This window comes from Carettochelys insculpta, chromosome 1 (genome assembly GCF_033958435.1).
Source record: "Carettochelys insculpta isolate YL-2023 chromosome 1, ASM3395843v1, whole genome shotgun sequence".
Classification (NCBI taxonomy): Eukaryota; Metazoa; Chordata; order Testudines; family Carettochelyidae; genus Carettochelys; species Carettochelys insculpta.
In genome coordinates this window covers 47199207-47222009 of record NC_134137.1, presented here as the reverse complement: position 1 = coordinate 47222009, position 22803 = coordinate 47199207, and the positions used below count along the sequence as shown (strand labels likewise).

Sequence of the window (22803 nt, the reverse complement as noted above, 5' to 3'; positions counted from 1 at the left end):
GGCAGGCTCCTCTGCTCTCTCTGCACTCCTGCCCGGTGTTCCCTGACCAGAGCTATTCGTGTCTGAGTTATGCCAGTTATTTGAGAGTGCTGGTTACTCAAATACCAGTTAAACAAGATTTTGCTGTACTTATGTCACCCCTCATAGCACAACCAGATATGTTAGCCATTGTCCTCATCACCATCACCTTTCTCGTCTGCAGCAGTTGCTGTAATGCTGTTAACCTTGTAAGGGCTACATCTTTCTCTCCCCCTGCTCACTGTCTGGGATACAACTTTTGTATGTTATGATGACCCCACCCTGAATATTCAATATACACCCTGTTATATATTCAAGAATATGAATACATATTCAGTAGAGATTTCTCTCTTTTTTCTAATTTGTATTTCCTCACCCTGCTAATGTTAGCTTGGTCTTCTCATTACTATATTAATGATCTCACCTTATGATCCTATCTGTTCATTACTGTGGCATTCCTAAGGTCAAACTTCTGCAGATCCTCCCAACTTAAAGCAGCCAAAAGATGGTTCTAATCTCATGTTCCTGTGGCTGGCTGGCCTCATGGACAAACTTCTCCCTTAAAGCCTCTATTCCCAGTTCCCCAAAACTTAGGAGTGACTGTTAGACCAAAGTTCATAACCTCAAGCCCTGTGCCAACTGCTGAAGCTGGTGTCTTACACGATATGGTCTTGTGGGTTCCTTGCATTACTGCTGAATAAAATTAATGCTAAAGCTAAATGTACAGACTACAACAAGAAGGGGTGACTTAAAGTTGCACAGGGATCAATTCTGGAATTTCCCAACTTCTGAGTGCTTGAGTTTGAAACCAGAGTATTATTTTAATAGAGTGTTTTGTGTATAATTTCCTAGGCTTTTGAAAAAGCAGACTAACCCACCCCCCATATTTCCATGGTGAGGGATCATATTGATGTCCACATGGTTTGTCAGCAGGGCTGGACCATTGGTCCACAGTAAGGATCTCTGTCACTTGAACTAACGGAGTAACTGATGGCAATGGTAGGCTGTTATCCTCTATGTCTGTGTCTACACTTGCATTCCTCTTTCAAAAGAGGCATGCAAGTGAGGTAAATTGAACATTCAAATGAGGTACAGATTTGCATATCTGAAACCTCATTTGCATATTCTATTTTGAAATAGTTTCTTTCGAAAGAAGAAAACCAGTGTAGACACTGCTCTTTCAAAAGCAAACCCCATCTTCGAAAGAATCCTTCTTCTCTTTTTTTTATGGGAAGAAGGATTCTTCTGAAGATGAGGTTTACTTTCAAAACGGCAGTGTCTACACTGGTTTTCTTTTTTCGAAAGAAGCTATTTTGAAATAAGAATATGCAAATGAGGTGCCAGGTATGCAAATTTGCACCTCATTTTCATTTTCAATTCCTCTCATTTGCATACATCTTTTGAAGGGGGAATGCAAGTGTAGACGCAGCCCCTGTGTGGCTAATCACTAGAGTTAAATGAGACAAACAATTTTCCAGTGGATTTCACAACTATCTTGTGACACTGAAGGAATAGTAGGGCTCGAGTATCTTGGCTTTCATTATGGCTGAGTCTACACGTGCCCCTTCCTTTCGAAAGGGGCATGTTACTGAGCAAGTTTGAAAGATGCTAATGAGGTGCTGCAATGAATATGCACTGCCTCATTAGCATAATGGCGACCGTGGCGATTTGAAAGTGCGGCTTTTCGAATCGCGCGCTGCCCATGGAGATGGGACGTTCCGAAAGGACCCCCCCAAGTTTACGAAAGCCCGGGGGTCCTTTTGGAAGGTCCCATCTCCACGGGCGGCACGCAATTTGAAAAGCTGCATTTTCGAATCGCCATGGCCACCATTATGCTAATGAGGTGCTGCATATTCATTGCAGCACCTCATTAGCATCTTTAAAACCTGCTGATTAACATGCCCCTTTCGAAAGGAAGGGGCACGTGTAGACCCAGCGTTGAGGTTCTGGAGTGACGTCACCACAAACATTCAGATCCTAGGTAAAGAACCTTAATGGCAAACCTGGCTTCCTCAAACTTTACTGGTAAGCCTGATGCATGAGCAATCCAAAAGTAGTTGAAGGCTTTGGCCACAAATAATCAATAATTCAATTTTGAGTTCTTTCATTTTGTGATATACCCTGAACATGGGTCAGATTTCTAGACAACACAGAATTACCCAAGATAGTTAAGTACAAAGATGACTGCGAAGAATTACAGAAGGATCTCACGCAGCTGGGTGACTGGGCAACAAAATGGCAGATGAAGTTCAATATTGATAGGTGCTAAGTAACTTGCCAACCCCAATATGGTTAGTAAAACCCTTGTATTGGTTGCTGGAGTGCACTGAAAATTTGCTCCTGACTTCCTCTACATCATAATCTAGCGGTGAATTGCACCCGTGTCCTGTCAAATAAGACATAGTTGCTTTGAATCATGGAACCATGTTTGTGTCAATTATAACCTGCTTATCATCTCAAGCACTTCTGACTGTACTCTTGATTTCTGGTACCAAAGAGTTGTAGCCTCAAGTCAGTTTAGTATTCATTTGCATTAATAGCCCTTAGGCCTTCAACCTGAGAAATTAGCAAGAAATGTTGATCCACCTTCAGCTATTTCACTTAGATTGTTTGATGATTTTGTGGTGCCCCCCCCGGTGAAGTAAGCGATTCCTCAAGGTATGGCAGGATTCTGTTCAGAAAATTTGCAGGACGCCTATGTGTCGAGTTCTTTATACACACTTGAGCATTATTGCTAAGATGTAGCCTGTAGGCAAGAGTCCAGACAAGGATTCTCTCAAAGGCGTGTAGCTGCACAGTTGCCTCATTGCCCTGTACGGGGGCTCCATGCTGCTGTACGTGGAGTTGCTGCAGCCAGGGGAGAGGCATGCTCCTCCTGATTTAAAAAAAGGAGCTTTAGAGGCTGCAGCCCAGGGCCACAAGCTAAGGGAGCTGCAACCCATAAAGCCCCTGGATTATTGGTCAGCACTTTCTGACAGGGAGAGGCTGCTCTGTGTGCTGCCATGCCCCCTCCCTGCTTGGATCCGTGCTGCCATGAGTGCCTGGAAGCTCTTTCCCTGCATGCCCTTTCTTGGAGGCACTGCCTCCACAGCTGCCATTGGGTGGGATTCCTGGGCCTTAGGAGCTGTCAGGGCAGTACCTGTAGGTGAATGCATGGCAGTGTTGGCCACACAGAGCCATTTGTTCCCCTCCCCACCCCCAAAAAAACCAGGAGCTGCTCCAGCTAAGTGTCCCACACCCTAGCCCCAACTTTGAGCCTGCTCCCACATCCTAAGTCCCTAACTACCTCCCAGATGCCTCACCCCAACCCTGAGCCTGCTCCAGAACATTAACTCCCTGACTCCGCACCACCACCCCAACCTCCTGTCCTGCTCCTGCACTCCAAACCCATTGGCCCACGTGCGGTACAGGTCTGTGTTCAGAATGAATATTGCGATGTGCACCAACATGGAGGTCATGTGTTGCATATCATCTTTGTACTGGTGAACATAACACAAACATAAAAAATTAGAACACTGATCCAGATTTCTTGTCCTGATCTTACAAAACCCCTTCTCAGTATAGAAACCATCAAACTCTCTTGCTATCGTGTCAGTTTACTTATTTTGGAGCTGTCACTGTTGTTTTATGGATATCTTGTACTTCTATATAATACAGAAAGGCTTCTGTTTACATCAATTGTCTGTTGCAGTTTCTTACTCTTGCGTTTTGTGGAAACATTCTTGAAGCTTTCAAGGTCCTTGAATGGTGATCTATTATAAAGAGTATGTTCAGAAAAGAGATTTTCTTTATATTCTATAGAGATAGACATCATAATAGATCAACCTCTTCACCACATAGAGGACAATTCTGTAACTGTTGTCTATTACTCTGTTGCTTTTTATGTAGTTGCCCAGATTGTTTCACAAATTTTTTGAAACTGTTGTTAGAAAACCAAGGAGCACCTGCTTTTTATTGTGGGGATTGGTGCATGTTACTTGCTGAAAGCAAGAGCTTTAAAACTTTGAATTAAAAGTGCAGCTTTGGTCACAAGCCAGAACCTGAATCCAAAAGTATTGATACTTCTGATAAACATCTGGTGGTGGCAGTAGGGTGCACTTGGGGTAAAACTTTGATATTGGAATTTCTTACCCTACAGATCTTAAGCAAGCAAGGTATGTTGACCTGTGAAGCAAGATATAGGAGCCTTCATTTTCACATAATTTTGTCTGAGGGTTGATTGTTCCACATACATATGGGTTATTTGCATGTTAGGAGCTTTTTATGACACTGGCACCAAGCATTGAGTGCATTTTTAAAAAATGATTTTGTGTAACCCAGTAATCATATAAGTAGAGTATAAATACAAAATTAAATCCAGCAATGGAATAACTAATAGATTTTCTTTGCATATTTTTAGGCCGTTTTGGCCAAACAACTCCACCTCTAGTTGATTTTCTTAAAGACATTTTAAGAAGATATCCAGAAGGAGGACAAATTCTTAAGGTACAAAATAAATTGCTTTTGTTATTGTTAAGAAAATATACAGCACAGATTTATGATGTTATGAATGTTGTTCAGTATATTGCAGATGGTTTCACTTACTGAAATTTTTATTTTGATATAAGTACATGTTAGCTTTCCATAATTTTCTAGTTTGAGGGAGAGATAAAGTGAATCTTCAGTTACTTGTTTTTAGATTATGGCCTATTTTTGCTCATCAAAAAGAACATTGTATTTTGTGAAGAACACAACCATAAGTAATTATTTTTATTGTATATGCTACTGTGAAATTATTTCATGTTGATTACTGAAGCAAAAATAGAATCACAATACATATTTATGAGGCCAGTTGGATCTTTAAAATTTGCTTGTTAAATATTCTTTTCCATTGCATCTTGCAACAAATAAAATAAGTTCTGTTCAGATTACTATTTTAAGTTATATTGATTCTGAATCTGAGTTATTAAAAACAATTACTTACTTTTCCATAGTGTTGATATAATTTGGAAGATTTATTACATTAATTTTTATTCTAGGATATGTATGATATCCTCTGATTATTTATACCATCTTCTCCCCTTCCAACAGCTTCTCTCTCTTTAATTTATCATGATAGTACCAGAAAGTAACATTGTTTAAATGATAAGTGATTTTAAGTAACAGGTATCTTGAGTATTTGTTGCCTATCTCCCTAAGTGTAGACTTGCCCTCAATGAAGTTAGGGGAGTGGGGCTGTTTCAGAGTAGTGCAAGGGTCTCCCTGCCTGCTACATTTCCAACCTGGGGCTCAACACAATGCCTCTGCATTGATTCCAGTCTGAAAGTTATTGTGTGATCTTATTCTGTTCATATATTCCATCATTTTTAGACTGCTGTGCTAATCAAATTGATGATAGTTTAGTAAGTTCAAAATTTATAATTTTTATGTTTTAAATTTTGATTGAGTATGATAATTGCCCTCTAAAATAAAATGGAAAAATGCCTATTTTAATGTAAGCAAAATGGAGAAAAATGATTGAAAATATATTAAAACTTTTTTTTAGACAATGACTTGTAATTGTTTTCTACATTCAAGTTTGGAAGCCAGGAGTATAATGTTAAATTTAGGATTAGTCATAACATTATTGTAATAACTTGAAGATTATTTTGCTGTCAGGAACTAATCCAGAATGCAGAGGATGCTGGTGCTACAGAGGTTAGGTTTTTGTATGATGAGACTCAATATGGAACAGAATCTCTCTGGTCGAAGGATATGGCACAGTACCAGGGTAAGTATATATATATATTTTAGCTCACATTCACCAATATGTTTGTGTGAGTCCCAGTGGTACAGAAATTTGCCATTTATGGCTAGTAGGGCACCAGTTTTTTTATTATTTTTCAGAAGTTCTGCTTAATCATTTTGGACTTCCCCAACAAGTTTTAGTTTCATTTCTCTAGTGCCAGTTTCTGCTACATCTTCCTCATTAAATTTGCACACCCAAGCTGCGTCTACACGTGCACGCTACTTCGAAGTAGCGGCAGTAACTTCGAAATAGCGCCCGTCACGTCTACACGTATTGGGCGCTATTTCGAAGTTGAAATCGACGTTAGGCGGCGAGACGTCGAAGTCGCTAACCCCATGAGGGGATGGGAATAGCGCCCTACTTCGACGTTCAACATCGAAGTAGGGACGTGTAGACGATCCGCGTCCCGCAACATCGAAATAGCGGGGTCCTCCATGGCGGCCATCAGCTGGGGGGTTGAGAGATACTCTCTCTCCAGCCCTTGCGGGGCTCTGTGGTCACCGTGGGCAGCAGCCCTTAGCCCAGGGCTTCTGGCTGCTGCTGCTGCAGCTGGGGGTCCGTGCTGCATATACAGGGTCTGCAACTAGTTGTTGGCTCTGTGTATCTTGCACTGTTTAATGAAAGTGTGTCTGGGAGGGGCCCTTTAAGGGAGCGACTTGCTGTTGAGTCCGCCCCGTGACCCTGTCTGCAGCTGTGCCTGGCTCCCTTATTTCGATGTGTGCTACTTTGGCGTGTAGACGTTCCCTCGCTGTGCCTATTTCGATGTTGGGCTGAGCAACGTCGAAGTTGAACATCGACGTTGCCAGCCCTGGAGGACGTGTAGACGTTATTCATCGAAATAGTCTATTTCGATGTCGCAACATCGAAATAAGCTATTTCGAAGTTGGGTGCACGTGTAGACGTAGCCCCACAGTTACAAATGAAAAATGCTTTCTTGATTTAGCAAATTTGCTTCCAGGAAATTAAACTGGTGCCACAAGTGTGTTCTTTTTGAATTGCCTAATACATGCCTATTTATTTTTAGGGCCAGCACTTTATGTATACAACAATGCAATTTTCACCCCTGAAGACTGGCATGGCATACAGGAAATAGCAAGAAGCAAAAAAAAGGATGATCCTCTGAAAGTTGGAAGATTTGGAATTGGGTTCAATTCAGTCTATCATATAACAGGTACTATGTGTAGTTCCTTTAAAAATAAAAATATTAAAATTTAAGATTTGTTTAATCTCATATATGCTTGATACATAAAGGCAGATATTCTGTGAGTGAGATCCTTGACATTGGAATTCACTTCATTCACCCTAGGTCCATCACAGCCCATCTTTTTTTTATCTTCTGGGCATCCTATAAACTATGCATTTTTCAAGCTTTTAAATGGAGTGTAGGTTGAGAATTGGAAGGTTTTATTTTATTATTGACTCTGTATTTTGTGATATCAAGGTGGGGTGATCAATCCTATATGTTATTTTGTTATTTGAAATGCTTATTTTTAGTTGATAAGAAATGATACCCAGAACACAAGATCGATGCCCAAAAGACTTCTGTATATTTAAATAAGTGAAGACTGAAGCTCTGTGCAGTTTGATTTTTGTACTCTGTTTATAAGTAATATGTGAAATACAGATCAGTAAACAATGCTAATTTTTTCCCATACCAAAAAAGTGCATTTCCATTGTATACCCTTCACATGCAATTTACTTTTTGACAGGAGAATGTTATTATTGGTTGTATGAAGCAACCCTTCCCCCAAAAAATTTACTGCTAATAAATTATAATGAGACCTTCCGAAGCTGGTTGCATTTCACTGTGGGCATCTTCTTTTTTTTCTCATTTGAATCTTTCATAACTGCAGAATGTTTCCTAATATCTGTAGGACTGTATTACGATTTCATTTTGCAGTTCTTTCTTCTGTTCATGTATGTACATTGCGTTGGTAAGTTCTATGTGGAAATCTGGATACAGATTTCTGCCTTTCCTTACATTTTTGTACCTTTTTTTACTTAAACGTTTTGCATGCAATAGATTTATGGAAAGATTAGTATTTATTCAGTCTGTTGGATTATATACCAGTATGATGCTGGATTATTATGATCTGAGAAGATAGCATGGAAAAAGAGAGGCAAGTGTAAACAAGTGGTGTTCACTATATTTCGATAATATTTTGTTTCAAAGATAATATGTCAAATCTTTGATCAAATAAAATTGTTCCTGATTTCATTTATCTCTGTTATGCCTTCCATAAACTTATCTTGTACATGATAAGTAAGACTAAGATTTTGTCTTGGATAGTTTTAATAAAAGTATACTAAAACATCCATGATAAAAAGGGGAGAACCAGGTGACTCACAGCTCTAGGGTTCCACTGTTGCCTGTGGCAGCAGGAAACTCGAATGTTCCCCTGCTGCCTGAGGCCACCAGGAGCTACGGGATACCCTTCCTCCACTGATTGGCATGGGAACCCCACAGCTTCTGGCCGCCACAGGTATCAGGAGCACCCTCTGGTTTTTGGTCACTGTTGACTGAAGTCACAGAGGCTACTGGATTCTGGGACCTCTGTGAATAAATCATAGTCTTAATCATAAGATATTTTACATGGTATTTTCTCTACTAGAGTATGAATAATTGTCTATTACAAGGATTGGGTTTTGATAAATAAGTGCAATTTATAATTTTAAAAGAACAATTTAATTGATTGTAATAGCTGAAGCTTTTTAAGTTATGGATAAAGTAGGATATTTAAGGATCATTCATATTTCCTGTTTGGAGTTATTCATATTTGTTGGATTTCACTTGTACAGATGTCCCTAGTATCTTCAGTAGTGACCAGATTGGAATGTTGGATCCCCATCAAACGCTTTTCGGACCTCATGAATCAGGCCAGTGTTGGAATCTAAAATATGACAGCAAAGAAATTAGTGAACTTACAGACCAGTTTGCACCATTCATTGGTGTATTTGGTAGCACAAAGGAAACCTTCAAGAATGGAAACTTTCCTGGTACATTTTTTCGTTTCCCTCTTCGCCTGCAGCCTTCCCAATTGAGTAGCAATATTTACAACAAACAGAAAGTTCTGGAGCTTTTTGAATCCTTTCGAGCAGATGCAGATACAGTTCTGCTGTTCCTGAAAAGTGTGCAAGATGTTTCCTTACATGTTAGGGAGGCTGATGGAATTGAGAGACTGGTTTTTAGAGTAACTGCTAGTGAGAACAAGGCCTTGAAACACGAACGACCCAATTCTATAAAGATTCTAGGAACTGCAATAAGTCAATATTGTAAAGAGGTTCCAAGCAATAGCATAACATGTGTCACATACCATGTAAATATAGTCTTAGAAGATGAAAGTGTGAAAGAGGCACAAAAAACATCTTGGTTAGTTTGTAACAGTGTTGGAGGTCGAGGAATATGCAATGAATTGGATTGCTTGGCTGATGACTTGAAGTTTGTTCCTACTATTGGAATAGCTATGTCTTTATCAAGTAATGGAGAAGAAAAAGGAGCTACAGCAGAATTTTCAGGAAAAGCATTTTGTTTTCTACCTTTACCTCCTGGTGAGGAAAGCAAGACTGGCCTTCCAGTTCATGTTAGTGGGTTCTTTGGCCTGACTGACAATAGGAGAAGTATCAAATGGCGAGAGTTGGATCAATGGCGAGATCCAGCAGCTTTATGGAATGACCTCCTTGTGATGAATGTTGTCCCAAAAGCATATGCCACTCTCATTTTGGAAGCTGTTAAGCGAATGGAGACTGAGAAGAACTCAGATTTTCCTTTGTCACCTGAGAGAATTTATAGACTATGGCCTGAAACAGACAAAACCAGGGTACACTGGAAATCAATCATAGAACCTCTGTTTAAAGAGTTGCTACAGAATGCAGTTATTTACTCTGCTCGTGGTGACTGGATAAAAGTGGAGCAAGTATGCTTCTCAGAAATGGATGACAACTTGGAATATACACAAACTGTGCTCAACTACCTCCAGAGCTCAGGGAACCAGATTGCTAAAGTACCAGCAAATGTTGCTAGTGCAGTTCATCTCAGTGTATCTAGCTCTAAAACTGTGAAAAAAGTGACTCCTGCTGTAGTACGGCAGGTGTTGAGGAAATCTGGACACTCTGGTCCTCCTGAAGAAAAGCTTCATCTCTTGGAATTTGTACTTACTGATGGAGTCTACAGTGAACTTATTGGATTGGAGCTTCTGCCATTACAAAATGGAACTTTTATTCCATTTTCCTCATCTGTGTCAGATCAAGATGTAGTTTACATAACCTCAGAAGATTACCCAAGGTATGTTTAAGATTTTGTGTATTTGGTTTAAACCCAGTTTAAACATTTTCAGCTCCTACAATCTACGACCTACTTATGAGTAGTGCATTTAGAAGACGCTTGCCACAGTTTTTAGCATAGTAAAATAATGTGTAAAAGAAACTCAAGATTAAATTTTATATACTTTTTCATTTGAAAGATTTGAAGTTTAGGTGCTATCAGAAAGTATAGGCTATATCTACACTAGCCCCAAACTTCGAAATGGCCATGGAAATGGCCATTTCGAAGTTTACTATTGAAACGCTGACATACATATTCAGCGCCTCATTAGCATGCGGGTGGCTGCGGCACTTCGAAATTGATGCGGCTCGCTGCTGCGCGGCTCGTCCCGACGGGGCTTCGTTTCGAAAGGACCCCGCCTACTTTGAAGTCCCCTTATTTACATGGCCATTTCGAAGTTTGGGGGTAGTGTAGACACGGCCATAAAGAATTACTGAATCTTTATATAAAATAGACATCAAATACCTTTCTTCTGGGATATAGGAAGAAGAGGAAGCTGAAAACGTGCATTCTAGTGCAGTAGCTGTTCAAAGAATCTGATTAAGTCTTCATGACAATTAAATGTCCATTACTACATAAGCCACAAACCTTCCACTCGTCCCAGGTGCCCTTTAGCTTCATCATCCTGATTCATACAGAGACATTGCTGGCTGTTCCTCTTTGTGAGGGAGCAAGTGGAAAGTGCACAGTTTGCTGGTGAGGGCAGGAGTCAGACAAACTTGAACTTTCAGCAGCCATGGAAAGGTGCTTTTTACCTGGTCCCAAGCTGTTGTGGTGAGAGAGAGCTGAGGTAGTCCTCTCACATCAGCACAGCCTGCATACAGAAACCACCATCCTCAGCCCCACCCCAGAGCACTGATTTAAATGAAGCATATACATTTTCATTTTATTTTCCAAAAAAGAAATACTGAGTTAAGGACCCATGCAGCACTGTGCGAATCTTTTAGTAAGACCATAAAACACTGCCTTATTTTTTTACTTTGACCCTTGTGTTTTCACTCCTCTGAATACAGTTTAATCCATTTATCTAAATTGTTTTTGGCACCTTATGAAAAATTTCTAAAGCTTTCTATATTGAAATTTTTCTGCTCTGTATAACTTTTGAGGTTCTCTTCCTTTGATTTCAGATGTACAGTTACATAGCAATAAGATCTTCAAGAAGTTCTGTTTTGTCCAATTTGTTTCCTGTTTAAAATTATTTCCCATGTTTGCAGTTTTGATCTATTCCATTCTTATGAACTTTGAAGTCAGGTTGAGAATTATTCTTCAGTCCTGGGGGAAAAAAGCAGAATTCCTTAAAGGTACTTTTGTGACATTTTCATCTTCAACCTAGCCATCTGCCCAGAAACTCTGAGGCTATGTCTACACTTGTCCCCTTCTTTGAAGGGGGCATGGTAATCAGCCTGAAAGGAGAATACTAATGAGGTGCTGAGATGAATATGCAGCACTTCAGTAGGCTAATTCTCCCAGAGGCAACTTTGAAGTGCTCTTACTCTCCAAAATGTGTGGGTACTTCAAAGTTCCTGTGGCTACATGGCGTGCCAGCACTTCGAAGTTTGCAGCTTCGAAGTTGCCCCAGGGAGAATAAGCCTAATGAAGTGCTGCATATTCATTGCTGCACTTCATTAATACTCTCCAGTCAAAGAAGGGGCTAGTGTAGGCAAAGCCTGGGTGTCTTAAATGCTGTGCTGCAGTGTCTCAGAGCTTAGACACCAAGAGCCAGCATACAAGTTTGTATGTGATATCCTTCATTCCACCACTCAGCTTCAGCATGATACCAACACATCCCTGTCCTGAGTTTTTCCAAATCTGCTTTCCTGTAATGTTCCTCCATCTCATGTAATATATATGTTGAATTTGTTGCTCTTTTAAAGAGACAATATACTACAACTCATTAATTTAACTGAGGTTAAACAAATACTCATTTCATTTGTTAACACCATGTTAGTTTATATTGAAAGTAATGTAAATAATGTAATGTAAATAGGACTATGAGGTGCTTAAAATTATGATTAATCACAATAGTAGGATGCTACTTGTACAAATATTTTCGGATGTTTTTCCACACTTTCAAATATGTTGATTTCAATGATGGCACAGAATACAAGGTATACATTGCTCACTTTATATTTATTTTTATTGTAAATATTTTTACTGTAAAAATAAAAGAAATAATAGTTTTCAGTTTAATTAATACAAGTACTGTAAGACTCTTAACCATGAAAGTTGAATTTAACAACGTATAATTATATACAAAAATAAATGCATTCAAAAATAAAACAATGTAAAACTTTAAAGCATACAAGTCCACTTAGTCCTACTTCTTATGCAGCCAGTTGCTCAGACACATAAGTTTGTTTATCTTTGCAGGAGATAATGCTGCCTGCTTCTTGTTTACAGTTTTGGTAAAAAGCATTGCAGACCATTGCATGTTCATTTTGTTCATCTAAGTCAGGCGCCACCAACAGAAGGTTGATTTTTTTTTTGTGGTTTAGATTCTGTATTTTCACATTGCCCTATTAAGATTTCTGAAAGCATGCTCCACACCCTGTCCCCCTCAGATTTTGGAAGGCACTTCAGATTCTTCAATCTTGGATTGTGTGCTATAGGTAGCTTTAGAAATCTCATGTTGGTACCTTCTCTGAATTTCATTAAATTTGCAGTGAAATTGTGCTTAAAAAGACAAACATTCTGGGTCATCATCTAAGACTGCAATAAATATGAAATATATAAGAGAATGTATTTAAAATACAGAGCGGGAGACACACAATTGTCCACCAAGGAGTTCAGTCACAAATTTCATTATTGCATTTTTAATGTGTAATGAGTGTGAAAGCATCTTCTCTGGAATGGTGGCTGAAGCATGAACAGATGTACAAATGTTTAACTTATGTGGCACGTAAATACCTTCCAATGCCAGATACAAAAATGTCATGTGAATGCCTATTCTCACTTTTAGGAGACATAAATAAGAAGTGAACAGTATTATCTCTTTTAAATGTAAACCAATTTGTTTCTCTTAGTAATTGTCTGAACAAGAAGTAGATTGAGTGGATTTGTACCTGCTACAGTTTTATTTTTGAATGCAGTTATATAACAGAAAATCCTACAATACTGGTGTGAAGTGAAATGAAAAATACTATTTTTATAATTCTTTTCAGTGAATATGTGTAATAAAATAATATAAGTGAACAGTGTGCACTTGGTATTCTATATTTGTAATTGAAATCTATATATCTGAAAATGTAGAAAAAACATCCAAAATGAGTCTGTTGTTTAACAGTGTGATTAAAAGTGTGATTAATCATGTTTTTTTTAAATAATGATTATTTTGAGTTAATCATGTAAGCTAACTTCAACAGCCCTAAATAATTGTATTTAAATAAGTCTTGGATTTAAGACAGAGGTCTGCGACCTGTGGCTCTGGACTTCTTTGTGGCTCACAATGCTATGATCACAAAGTTAAAACAAAACAAAACAGAACTCCTCATTCCTGATTATTTTTGATAAATGGTGAATGTCTAAAAACCTTGCAATTAACAATCCATATCTAACTATCAAATGATATGTGATTTCAAAACATTGAATAACTCCCCCTTTAATATGTGCAGTGCATTGTGGGATATGATACTGTATCTGTGTTTTGATTGTGTTGCTAATAAAGTCTTGATTTTGAAAAGGAAAAGGAAGCTTGCAACATTCCCGCTGTGAAGGGCACCACGCATTTTAAGAAGGAAAACTGGAATTAAATGCAAAGTAAAATTGGCATAATGAAAGTTGGTTCAGGAGGGAAACTCAGGAATAAAGGCTGTGTCTACATTACCACCCTCCTTGGAAGGAACAATGGTAATGAGGGTGTTGGGAGTTCATTAGGCAAATTTCCCCCCGCAGCAACTTTGATGTTTTAAACTTCGAAGTACCAGCTCGCGTCTATCCGCGGCTCACCCGCCGGTACTTCAAAGTGCTGGGGCAACTTTGAAGTCACTTTACTCCTCTTTTACACTTTACATCCTAATTATCATCCTTCCTTCGAAGGAGGGTGGTAGTGTAGACAAGCCCATAGTGGTTCACTCACTCTCACGCACGCACGCACGCACGCACACGTAAAGTGTGAGGAAATAGACTATTTGAAAAGTTTGTGAACATCCTGCTGAAAACATGTATCCCATTACAAATCACTGTGTGTGTGTTTTTCTTAAAATGGAGGTTCAAAAAGTATGGTTTGATGTTATTTATTAAGGACTGTCTCGTATTCATATGCACTGCAGCTCTTGAATTATTGAGCTTTTTTTACCAAATTAAAAAAAAGAGGCTGCTCTTGCTATTTTGGTTGCTGACCCCAGTTTAAGGGATACAAAGTATAAGGGATAAAGATAGCAAAGGATTACAAACAAACAAAAGTAAACGTGCTTCTAAGACTAAGACCTTGTTTAAGTATCTTGTTCAAAGAAGTATTTCTTACCAAGCCTCTTTTCCAGCATGGTTAACCTGACTCTTTAATGTGAAAGTGCAACTTACAAATGTATGGCTTTTTGTTATCAGATCTGAAGAAGTGAGTCTGGCCCATGAATGCTCACCACCTAATAAATCATTTTGTTAGACACTTAAGTGTGACAGAACTTAGGATCTGTTGCCCTAATAATAGCAGTGATCTGGGTATCCCCTCCACATCCTTTGCAGTAAAGACTGATGCAAAGAATTTAGTTAGCTTCTTTGGAGCAGCATTTTCTTCTCTGAGTTCTCTTCTAATACCTTTGTCATCTAGTGGCTCCACTGCCATTCTTCTTGCTCCTTTTGAAAGTTGCCTCTCAAATACTTTCTTGGCCTGCCTTGTAATACATTTACACTTAACCTGCAAGAGTCTCTACTCCTTCTTATTTTTACTAGTACAACACTTACAAATTTTAAAGAATGTCTTTTGGCCCAAATAGGCTTGTTAGTCATGATGGCATTCGTTTGGTCCTCTTGTCTGTTTTGATTTGGTGTATGCATTTTGTTTTAGCCCCTATTACGGTGGTTTTTATGTAGTCCCTATGCTGCTTAACCCTTCTGACAGATCCTTTTAGTTTTTGCTTAATAAGCATCCTTGTTCTTGTATGGTTTCCCTTTTTATAGTTAAATGTTATTGTAGTGGGATATTTTTCGTATTATCCTGCCTATGAAGATACTACATTTAATTACATTCTGGTCACTTTTCAAGCAGTTCAGCTAAAGTTACCTTTTGGACAGATCCTGTGCTCGTTTTAGGACTAAATCAGGAATTAGCACTCCCTTTGTGGGTTCCAGGACTAACTGCTTCAAGAAGCACTCATATATTGTCAAGAAATTTCTGTAACATACCTTGAAGTGACATTTAGCTAGTCAGCATGAGGCTAGTTGAAGTCACCCATCATTTTTGCGCTTACTGCTTTTGTAACCTCTCTGATATCCTTTTGCATTTTACAATCAGTCAGTAGTCGGTAGTGTATTCCTGTTGCCTTACTCTTTTTGTTCAAGCATGGAATTACTGTTTATAAAGATTCTGTGATATAGTTTGCTTCATACAAGTTTTTTACCTTAAAAGATTCTATGATTTCTCTAAAATATGCCAGGACCCCAACAGCACAAACTACTCTATCAGTCCTATTGATTTTATATCCTTTTATTAACATGTCCTACTGATTAGCTGTCAAGTTTCTACAATGCCTATTATAGCAATGTCCTCAATTTAATGCTAGGCACGCTAGTTCACCCATCCTACTATTTAGCATTAGTATATAAGTATATATAAATGTTGTCAATATTCAGTTGCTTTCCTTCATTTTCTCTGTTTAAATAGGACTGTTATATATCTCCATATATTTATTTATTTAAAATCTGAAGAAGTGGATATTACCCACAAAATAAATGAATACATTTGTTAGTGTTTAAGGTGCTACAGGACTGCTTGTTTTTTGTGAAGCTACAGACTAACATGGCTATCCGCCTGGGACAGTTCACTGAGAGACATAGAAACCCAGGAAGCTATTTTAAAAGTATCCTTCTAGGAAATAACTACATTAAAATAATTAAAATCACTCTGAATGTCTTTAGTTTATAAACCTTGTATCATTAACAAGGATGCTGTTAATCCACCTGTCAACAGTACAGTATAGTATTTTGTTGGGATTCTCTCTATACATATTTTGTTTTTATAAGAAAATACTACCAAAGGATTTTTTTTCAAAATGTATAGCCATGTACATGTATAACTTGTTTTACAATATTTGAAACTATAGAACAACAGCAGGTCTTACTTGGATAAGGATGCTAAGATCAATATATCTTTGTATTCAATGATATACTAGGTCCCTTTTCCCAGGACTTGAAGGAAGATTACTTTCTGATGACCTGAAGGCTCAAGTTCTAACTGCTTTGAAAGAAGCTGCCATAAGCCGAGGTAATATTCAGATGTTTTGTATTCTCATTCTTACAAAGAAAGCAGATTGATAATAAGAAGATTATGAAGAAATTGTGTGATTGGCTTTGCTTATGACCCAGTAGTTCCGTTAATTTAATTTAGAACTAGAATAGGTCTGGGAACCTGATTAAAATCCACATTTAAAAGAACATTATTTTAAAGGCTAACCTGAGCATGCAAAATCTGCTCAGCATCTCATACAAAAATAGTGTAGCCAACCAGGCTTGAGTTCCCCAGAAACGAGGCTGCACCCAGAAGGCGAGTGCTATATTTGGTTTATTGAAAGCACGTGACACCCATGACGGGAGCCCCGGAGACGCCGCAGTCACCAGTGGGGGAAAACTCGATGCGTCGGAGCTTTGCTCAGGGAGAGGCTCTGTAACAGGTCTCCTAACACTCGCTGATAAAGCTCAGCTCATTAACATAAGATTGCCTAAAATTGCCTATGCATTCCTTATCACTATCTCTTGTGGCCTACTGCCAGCATAGCCTTGAAGTCTTGGCAAGCGTGCCTTGTTCTGCAGGAGTTCCCATGACAGTTATTTTGCAGCTTTTCACCTTGCACAGACTGGTCTGTTTAGATTCTCCTGAGGATTCACACGGGTCAGACTGCACTCTCGACCATTACAAAGTCTTCTCGCACCCTACAAAAATAGATGCAGTTTACAATCGGAATGCAAAATAACACAAGTGATACTGAAAAACTAACAAAAAGGAAGGGAAGGGAGGGAATGATGAAGATTCACAACAAATGGTTACTCAATAAAATGCACACATATCCTGCAGTGTCTATAATTATTTTTAATTATGTTTTCCCCTAACTCTGGGGCTAAAGATTGTAAAGGAAGCTAATTTTGGGGGGATGACTGCTCAGAGAAGTCATGTAAAATTCATGAATTATTTCAGGTCAAGTCAAGCTTTATTTTTCAATGAATAAGCTGTCTGTCAAAAAAATCATCTGTCTCTACACAGCTTCTCGGAGATGTGGGAAATATGATTCTGTATTGTAGTTTAAATGAATTCTTATTCAGAGTTCTGCATTAATATGTCCAGTAGGGAAACTATTGGTCAAAAAACATTTTATGAATCTTTTTTGTTGTCTGTATTGTTATAGACATACTTGCTGATAGGTTTTGAGATAAGTAAATGTATTACTTTGACAAATAAAATATACGTAATTGTGCAGCATTTTAAAATATTGTATACTGAATTGTAATTGTTTCCAGAATTTTTAAATTTTTTTGTGCAGAATTCTCCCAAGAGTAAGAGTCTCATTACTGGTAAATGCACTTTTAGTTTTTAAGCAAATTTGCTAGGTCTGAAAAAGAGATTGTACATTGTAGATGCATAAACATCTACTGTATAAAAATGAGGATCAATGGTAACATTTTAACACACATTTATTACTGCAAGGATAATGACTGAGATTTACAGGTACAGAGATGAAGGTCCAAGGGCTCTGTGAGGGCGCCTTGAATAGTGGTTTACCTCATTTTGTAATGCTGCCTAGCAAATCTGTTTCTCTCCAGATGTTTTGCCCTGATTACTGTATTTACAATTTTTTGCAATATGGAGATTTGTTACTTCATTGTAGTTTTCTGACTCTTTCTCTGATGTATTTATAGAAGTACATAGACTAGCCTCTTTTTCATCCTTGGTTCTTATTTTCAACCAGGTCACCAGATATTTATCAGTTGCACTTTCTTGTGTTTCATCTTGTCGGTATTGCTCCAGAGAAAACACATGAACATTCTTGTACATGAATATGATGGATAGATTCCTTCTATAGAACCTTAAATCTGTTAGATCTTTCTTCCGAACTCTAGAGTTGCCCATGTCTCTTTTGCCATAAATTACTTTTCTTTGTAAGGCATTTACTAGGTTGTAATATACGCATGATAATGTAAGACCTATTAGTTCTCTTTTGACTGGTTCTAAAATATCAATTGCCAAAAATTTTCCCCTGTTCAGATATACAAGAAACATGTACAGATTTTCCCCTAAATGATACAGATATACAAGAAACATGTTATATTTTATTTCAGAAGGTGTATTGGGTTCCACAACAAGTGTTGCACTAAAAGATCCAATATATTTTCACTCCATAAAGCATATTCTTTTATTATAAGAGACAGATTGGTACTGCTGTATTTAGCATGATCATTCATAAATCTCTAGAATTTAGAATGTTTTCTAAAACAATTATTTGATTATATTTTAGCTCAACAGCTTCTTTGGGGATTTTCAGGTAGGATTACTGCCTGAATATTTTCCTGGATTGAAGTGTGGTGCTTGTGTGGCTTTCATGATTAAATGTTCTCTCTATCTCATCTTCCATGTAATGAAAACTGAATAACTATGCAAACACAGAAAAATCTCAATAATTGAGAAAACTATGGTGTTAGAACTCATCATGTAGAAAAAATACCATTTTAATTGCCAGTTTAAATAAAACTGCATCCTGTGAAGATTTCCAAAATTTCTAAATGGTGTCAAATTTTTATTCTGTGAAATTTGCAGAGCAATTTGAAATGTCAGTTCCTAAGCGATGGGTTTAAGGTTTGACTGTATGTTCTTAGGAGCTGCATGCAGTTTAAGAATTAATTGGAAGTAGCTAGCAGATGGCATGTTGTGATAATTAATCAACAGCATGAACATTTGTTTTCATATTAATATTTTATGTTTAATAAATATTTAAGAGCTTGCACTAAAATAATAGGATATAGTTTCAGTTTTAGGAGTATTTACCCTTCCCTACCCAGCTGCCTTACATTTCTGTCGCTTCTGCTAGCTCTGCCGCCTTTCTCAATATTGCAGCACCAGGAGGAAAGTAGGTTTTGACAGCCTAAGGAGGGAAATGTTACTGCTTCCAAAGATGTCTTGCTACCCATTTCCAAAGTTGGAGGAAAGTAGTTGGTAGTGTCTCTTTCCCTCTCACCCTCCATGTTGCGACTTTGAAAGAAGGTGGAAAGAAGTGGGGTTTTAAGATTATGCTAATCACACTGATAGTCTCACTCTACAGATTCTTCTCTGAGATATGGGAGATGGCTGAAAAATACATAGTCATACAATGCCATGCAGAATGTAAAGACCTGTATTGTCATAACGTTTGTGTGCATACAGTTTTTATTCTCATCAGTATTCAATTTTGCATGTTTTCTATGATAGCTTTATGCTTATCAACAAAGACAATTATATAGCAATGTATTTGATTTACCTGTACCTATGTGCTTTTCAGGATAAAGGAATTTTGCTAATCTGTATAATAATATGTATGTGTACATAGGATAAATTGTTCTTTGTGTTGTGATCAGCCTACTAAGGAAGTAGTTAAACCTTATATACATATTTGGGGTTGTGGGTGCCTTAGAAATATCTCAAGACATATCTGAAGCACGCAGAGGGTGGGATAGGTAACCTCCTTGCCCCATCCCACCTGCCTTCCTCTATATAAACCCTGGATTCTGTTTAAGTGGGTCTTAAACATCTGAAGAAGTGGGTCTTACCCACAAAAACTCAAGATCTAATAAATTTGTTAGTCTTTAAGGTGCTACAGGAGTATTTCATATCCAGCAGACCCAGGACCAGGAGATTGCTGGATATTCAAATATTCTGGATAATAGAGTGGTATACCTAGCAATGCATAACACTAAAGAAAAGCAAGATTAGGTATTAAGAAACAAACACAAATGTATGTAGAGAACTTCATGTACAACAACAGTCGTATTGTACACTGTCAACTTATACCTTCTTTGCAGTATTTATTTTGTAATTACTTTCACAATACTGTACTTACAGAAAACATAACTAAACTGTACTTATGGTTATAAAGCCGGTTATTTGAGAGTTCCGGATGATAGAATGCCAGATATGAAAGTTTCCAATGCTTCAATTTAGCTCACCAGTATGCCCATCGTTTGTCTTTGGCTTGATGCCATTTACTGTCATGCAGCTGATTCCTATCTGAAGGGGAACCAGACTTCCTGACACATGAGAGAAAGTGCAATCAAGAGGAGTTCATCCAAAGGTGCTGCCAGTATGGTGCTGGCTCTGGTGACTGGGAGTACACAGAACAAAATGATTGCTTTGCTGGCAAATAGTTCAGATTTCCTATTACAGCCAGAGTGGGCCAGCAGAGTTTACTTATGGTGCTATACATTACTAGGACTAGAGCATCAACATTATTGGGGAGGGGATTGCACTAGGCACTCTGGAATATAGTTACTTTGACTTGGATATGTTCACTGCAGCATGGATGCCAGAGTGCTAGGTTTGAACACTGATCAGAAAATTCTTAACCTAGGATTACGGTGTAATGTAGATGCTCAAGCTCAAGGTTCCTTGACACAGGTCAGCTGATTTGAGTGCAGCATGGATGTCAGAGTGCTAGGTTTGAACACTGATCAGAAAATTCTTAACCTAGGATTACGGTGTAATGTAGATGCTCAAGCTCAAGGTTCCTTGACACAGGTCAGCTGATTTGAGTACTACTTGGCTTACACTACTCTATGGAGATAGCTTGTATAAGCTGGAATGCTTCTCTCTCTCACAAGAGAAGATGGTCCGATCTGCTTAGTTACTACAAATAACACTGTGCACCTGCATAACACACATACATAGCACCTTTTCTCCAAAAGCCTTGAAGTGCTTTACAAAGCTAGGAACAGAAAGGCTAGGTGACTAGACCATGGATACAGCACAACTTAGTGGCAGAGCCCATACTGAAGTAAGCAATAAAAGTTTTTGCTTTAACCACAAAAAGAAACTGCTAACAGTAATAAAAAATAAAGTTATCTAAAGGTGAAATTTTCTGTGTAACTTACCAGTCCCTGCTTCCTTTTTTCTGTTCTTTTTGTTGTTTTGGTATTGATGTAGTTACAAAACTTTTAAATGAAATATACAATACAGGTTGCAACCCAGTGGACTTATCAAAGTCAGTTTTCGTTGCTTTACCTAGGAAACCAGGGGCTACTGAATGTGAGCAACACAGGACAAAAAATGTCATGAGCCAGATTACCAAACTACTCTTGAAAATCCCCAGGAGTAGGGCACTAAATAGGATAAAATCAGTTATCTCTGACTAACAGTGTGGCTTTGTAGAAGGTAAAGGTACTACCAATACTATTTACATCTTACGTTCATCAATAGAAAGAGCATTAGAAGTATAAAAGGACATATATTTATGCTTTATAGACTTCGAGAAAGCATTCGATAGGGTAAAGCACGATGAAATGATAAAAATCTTAGAGGAACTAGACGTAGATGGAAGGGATTTAAGAATAATTGGGAATATATACTGGGATCAAACAGCATCCGTAAGAATGGGTGGCAAACTAAGTGACTATAGGAAAATAATTAGGGGGGTTTGACAAGGTTGTGTTTTTTCGACAGATCTTTTTAATTTGTATAGTGAAAGGATTATGCGAAAAATAAAGGGTCTTCCTGGGTTAAGTATTGGTGGATACAACTTAAATAATCTTTGATATGCTGACGATAAAGTTTTAATTGCAGAAAATGAAAGGGATCTTCAAGAATTAGTTAACATAGTTAATAGGGAAAGTGAGCTGACGAGGACTTAAGTTAAACCTTGCAAAAACAGAATCAGTGGTAATAACTAAAAGCAAAGTTATGCCAGTGTGCAACAGAAGTGTGAATGGGATAGTTATGTGTCAGGTGACTAAATTTAAATACTTGGGGTGTTATATCACATCAGATGGTAGGTGTACAATGGAAGTTAAATGCAGAATTGCACAAGCGAAGTCAGCATTCCAGAGAATGAGGAGTATCCTCACTAACAAGTCATTATCTTTAGAAGTTAGGAAAAGAGTTTTGCGATGTTATATTGAGCCAATATTATATGGGTCTGCAGCATGGGTAATCAGCAAGCAAGTTGAGAAGTCCATTGAAATATGGTTTTTAAGGAGGATGTCGTGTATTCCATGGACAGCTAAGAGGACGAATTAATCCGTTTTGATTGAAGCACAGTGTAACAGATCGTTGCTAGTGAGAACAAGGACAAGACAAACAAAATTTATAGGACATGTAATGAAGAAATTAGGACTTGAACACCTAGTAACAACGGGGACATTAAGTGGTAAACAGGGTAGGGGTAGGCAGCGAGAGAAATTATGGGATAGTATTACTTCCTGGTTATGGTGTGGAAGCACTGTAAAAATGCTAGAAAGCACTCAGAATAGACAGCAGTGGAGGGCCATGATCACCTACGCCAGTTGGCATGGCACTTAAGGAAGGAAGGAT

General features: G+C 38.1%; 2 protein-coding genes across 9 annotated transcripts in view; one reads left to right on the top strand and one right to left on the bottom strand.

The window, feature by feature from the left end:
- SACS (sacsin molecular chaperone) overlaps positions 1-22803 on the top strand; it is a 100141-nt gene that overhangs the window by 62185 nt on the left and 15153 nt on the right. For 6 of the 7 annotated variants that reach the window (XM_074985477.1, XM_074985473.1, XM_074985483.1 and 3 more), the window contains 6 exons: positions 4418-4503; positions 5656-5767; positions 6810-6956; positions 8585-10067; positions 16433-16524; positions 18767-18793. In XM_074985477.1, coding sequence (XP_074841578.1) covers positions 4418-4503; positions 5656-5767; positions 6810-6956; positions 8585-10067; positions 16433-16524; positions 18767-18793 — 1947 coding nt within the window. The remainder of the gene's footprint in view (positions 1-4417; positions 4504-5655; positions 5768-6809; positions 6957-8584; positions 10068-16432; positions 16525-18766; positions 18794-22803) is intronic. The other variant, XM_074985462.1, reaches the window with a different exon arrangement.
- The window catches only part of SGCG (sarcoglycan gamma), a 170428-nt gene continuing 164231 nt past the window's right edge, over positions 16607-22803 (bottom strand). Inside the window, exon 9 of one of the 2 annotated variants that reach the window (XM_074985530.1) lies at positions 16607-17189. Coding sequence is in view for 1 of the 2 variants with exons in the window: in XM_074985525.1 (XP_074841626.1) it covers positions 17100-17189 (90 nt within the window). In the remaining variant the exon portion in view is untranslated. The remainder of the gene's footprint in view (positions 17190-22803) is intronic. The other variant, XM_074985525.1, reaches the window with a different exon arrangement.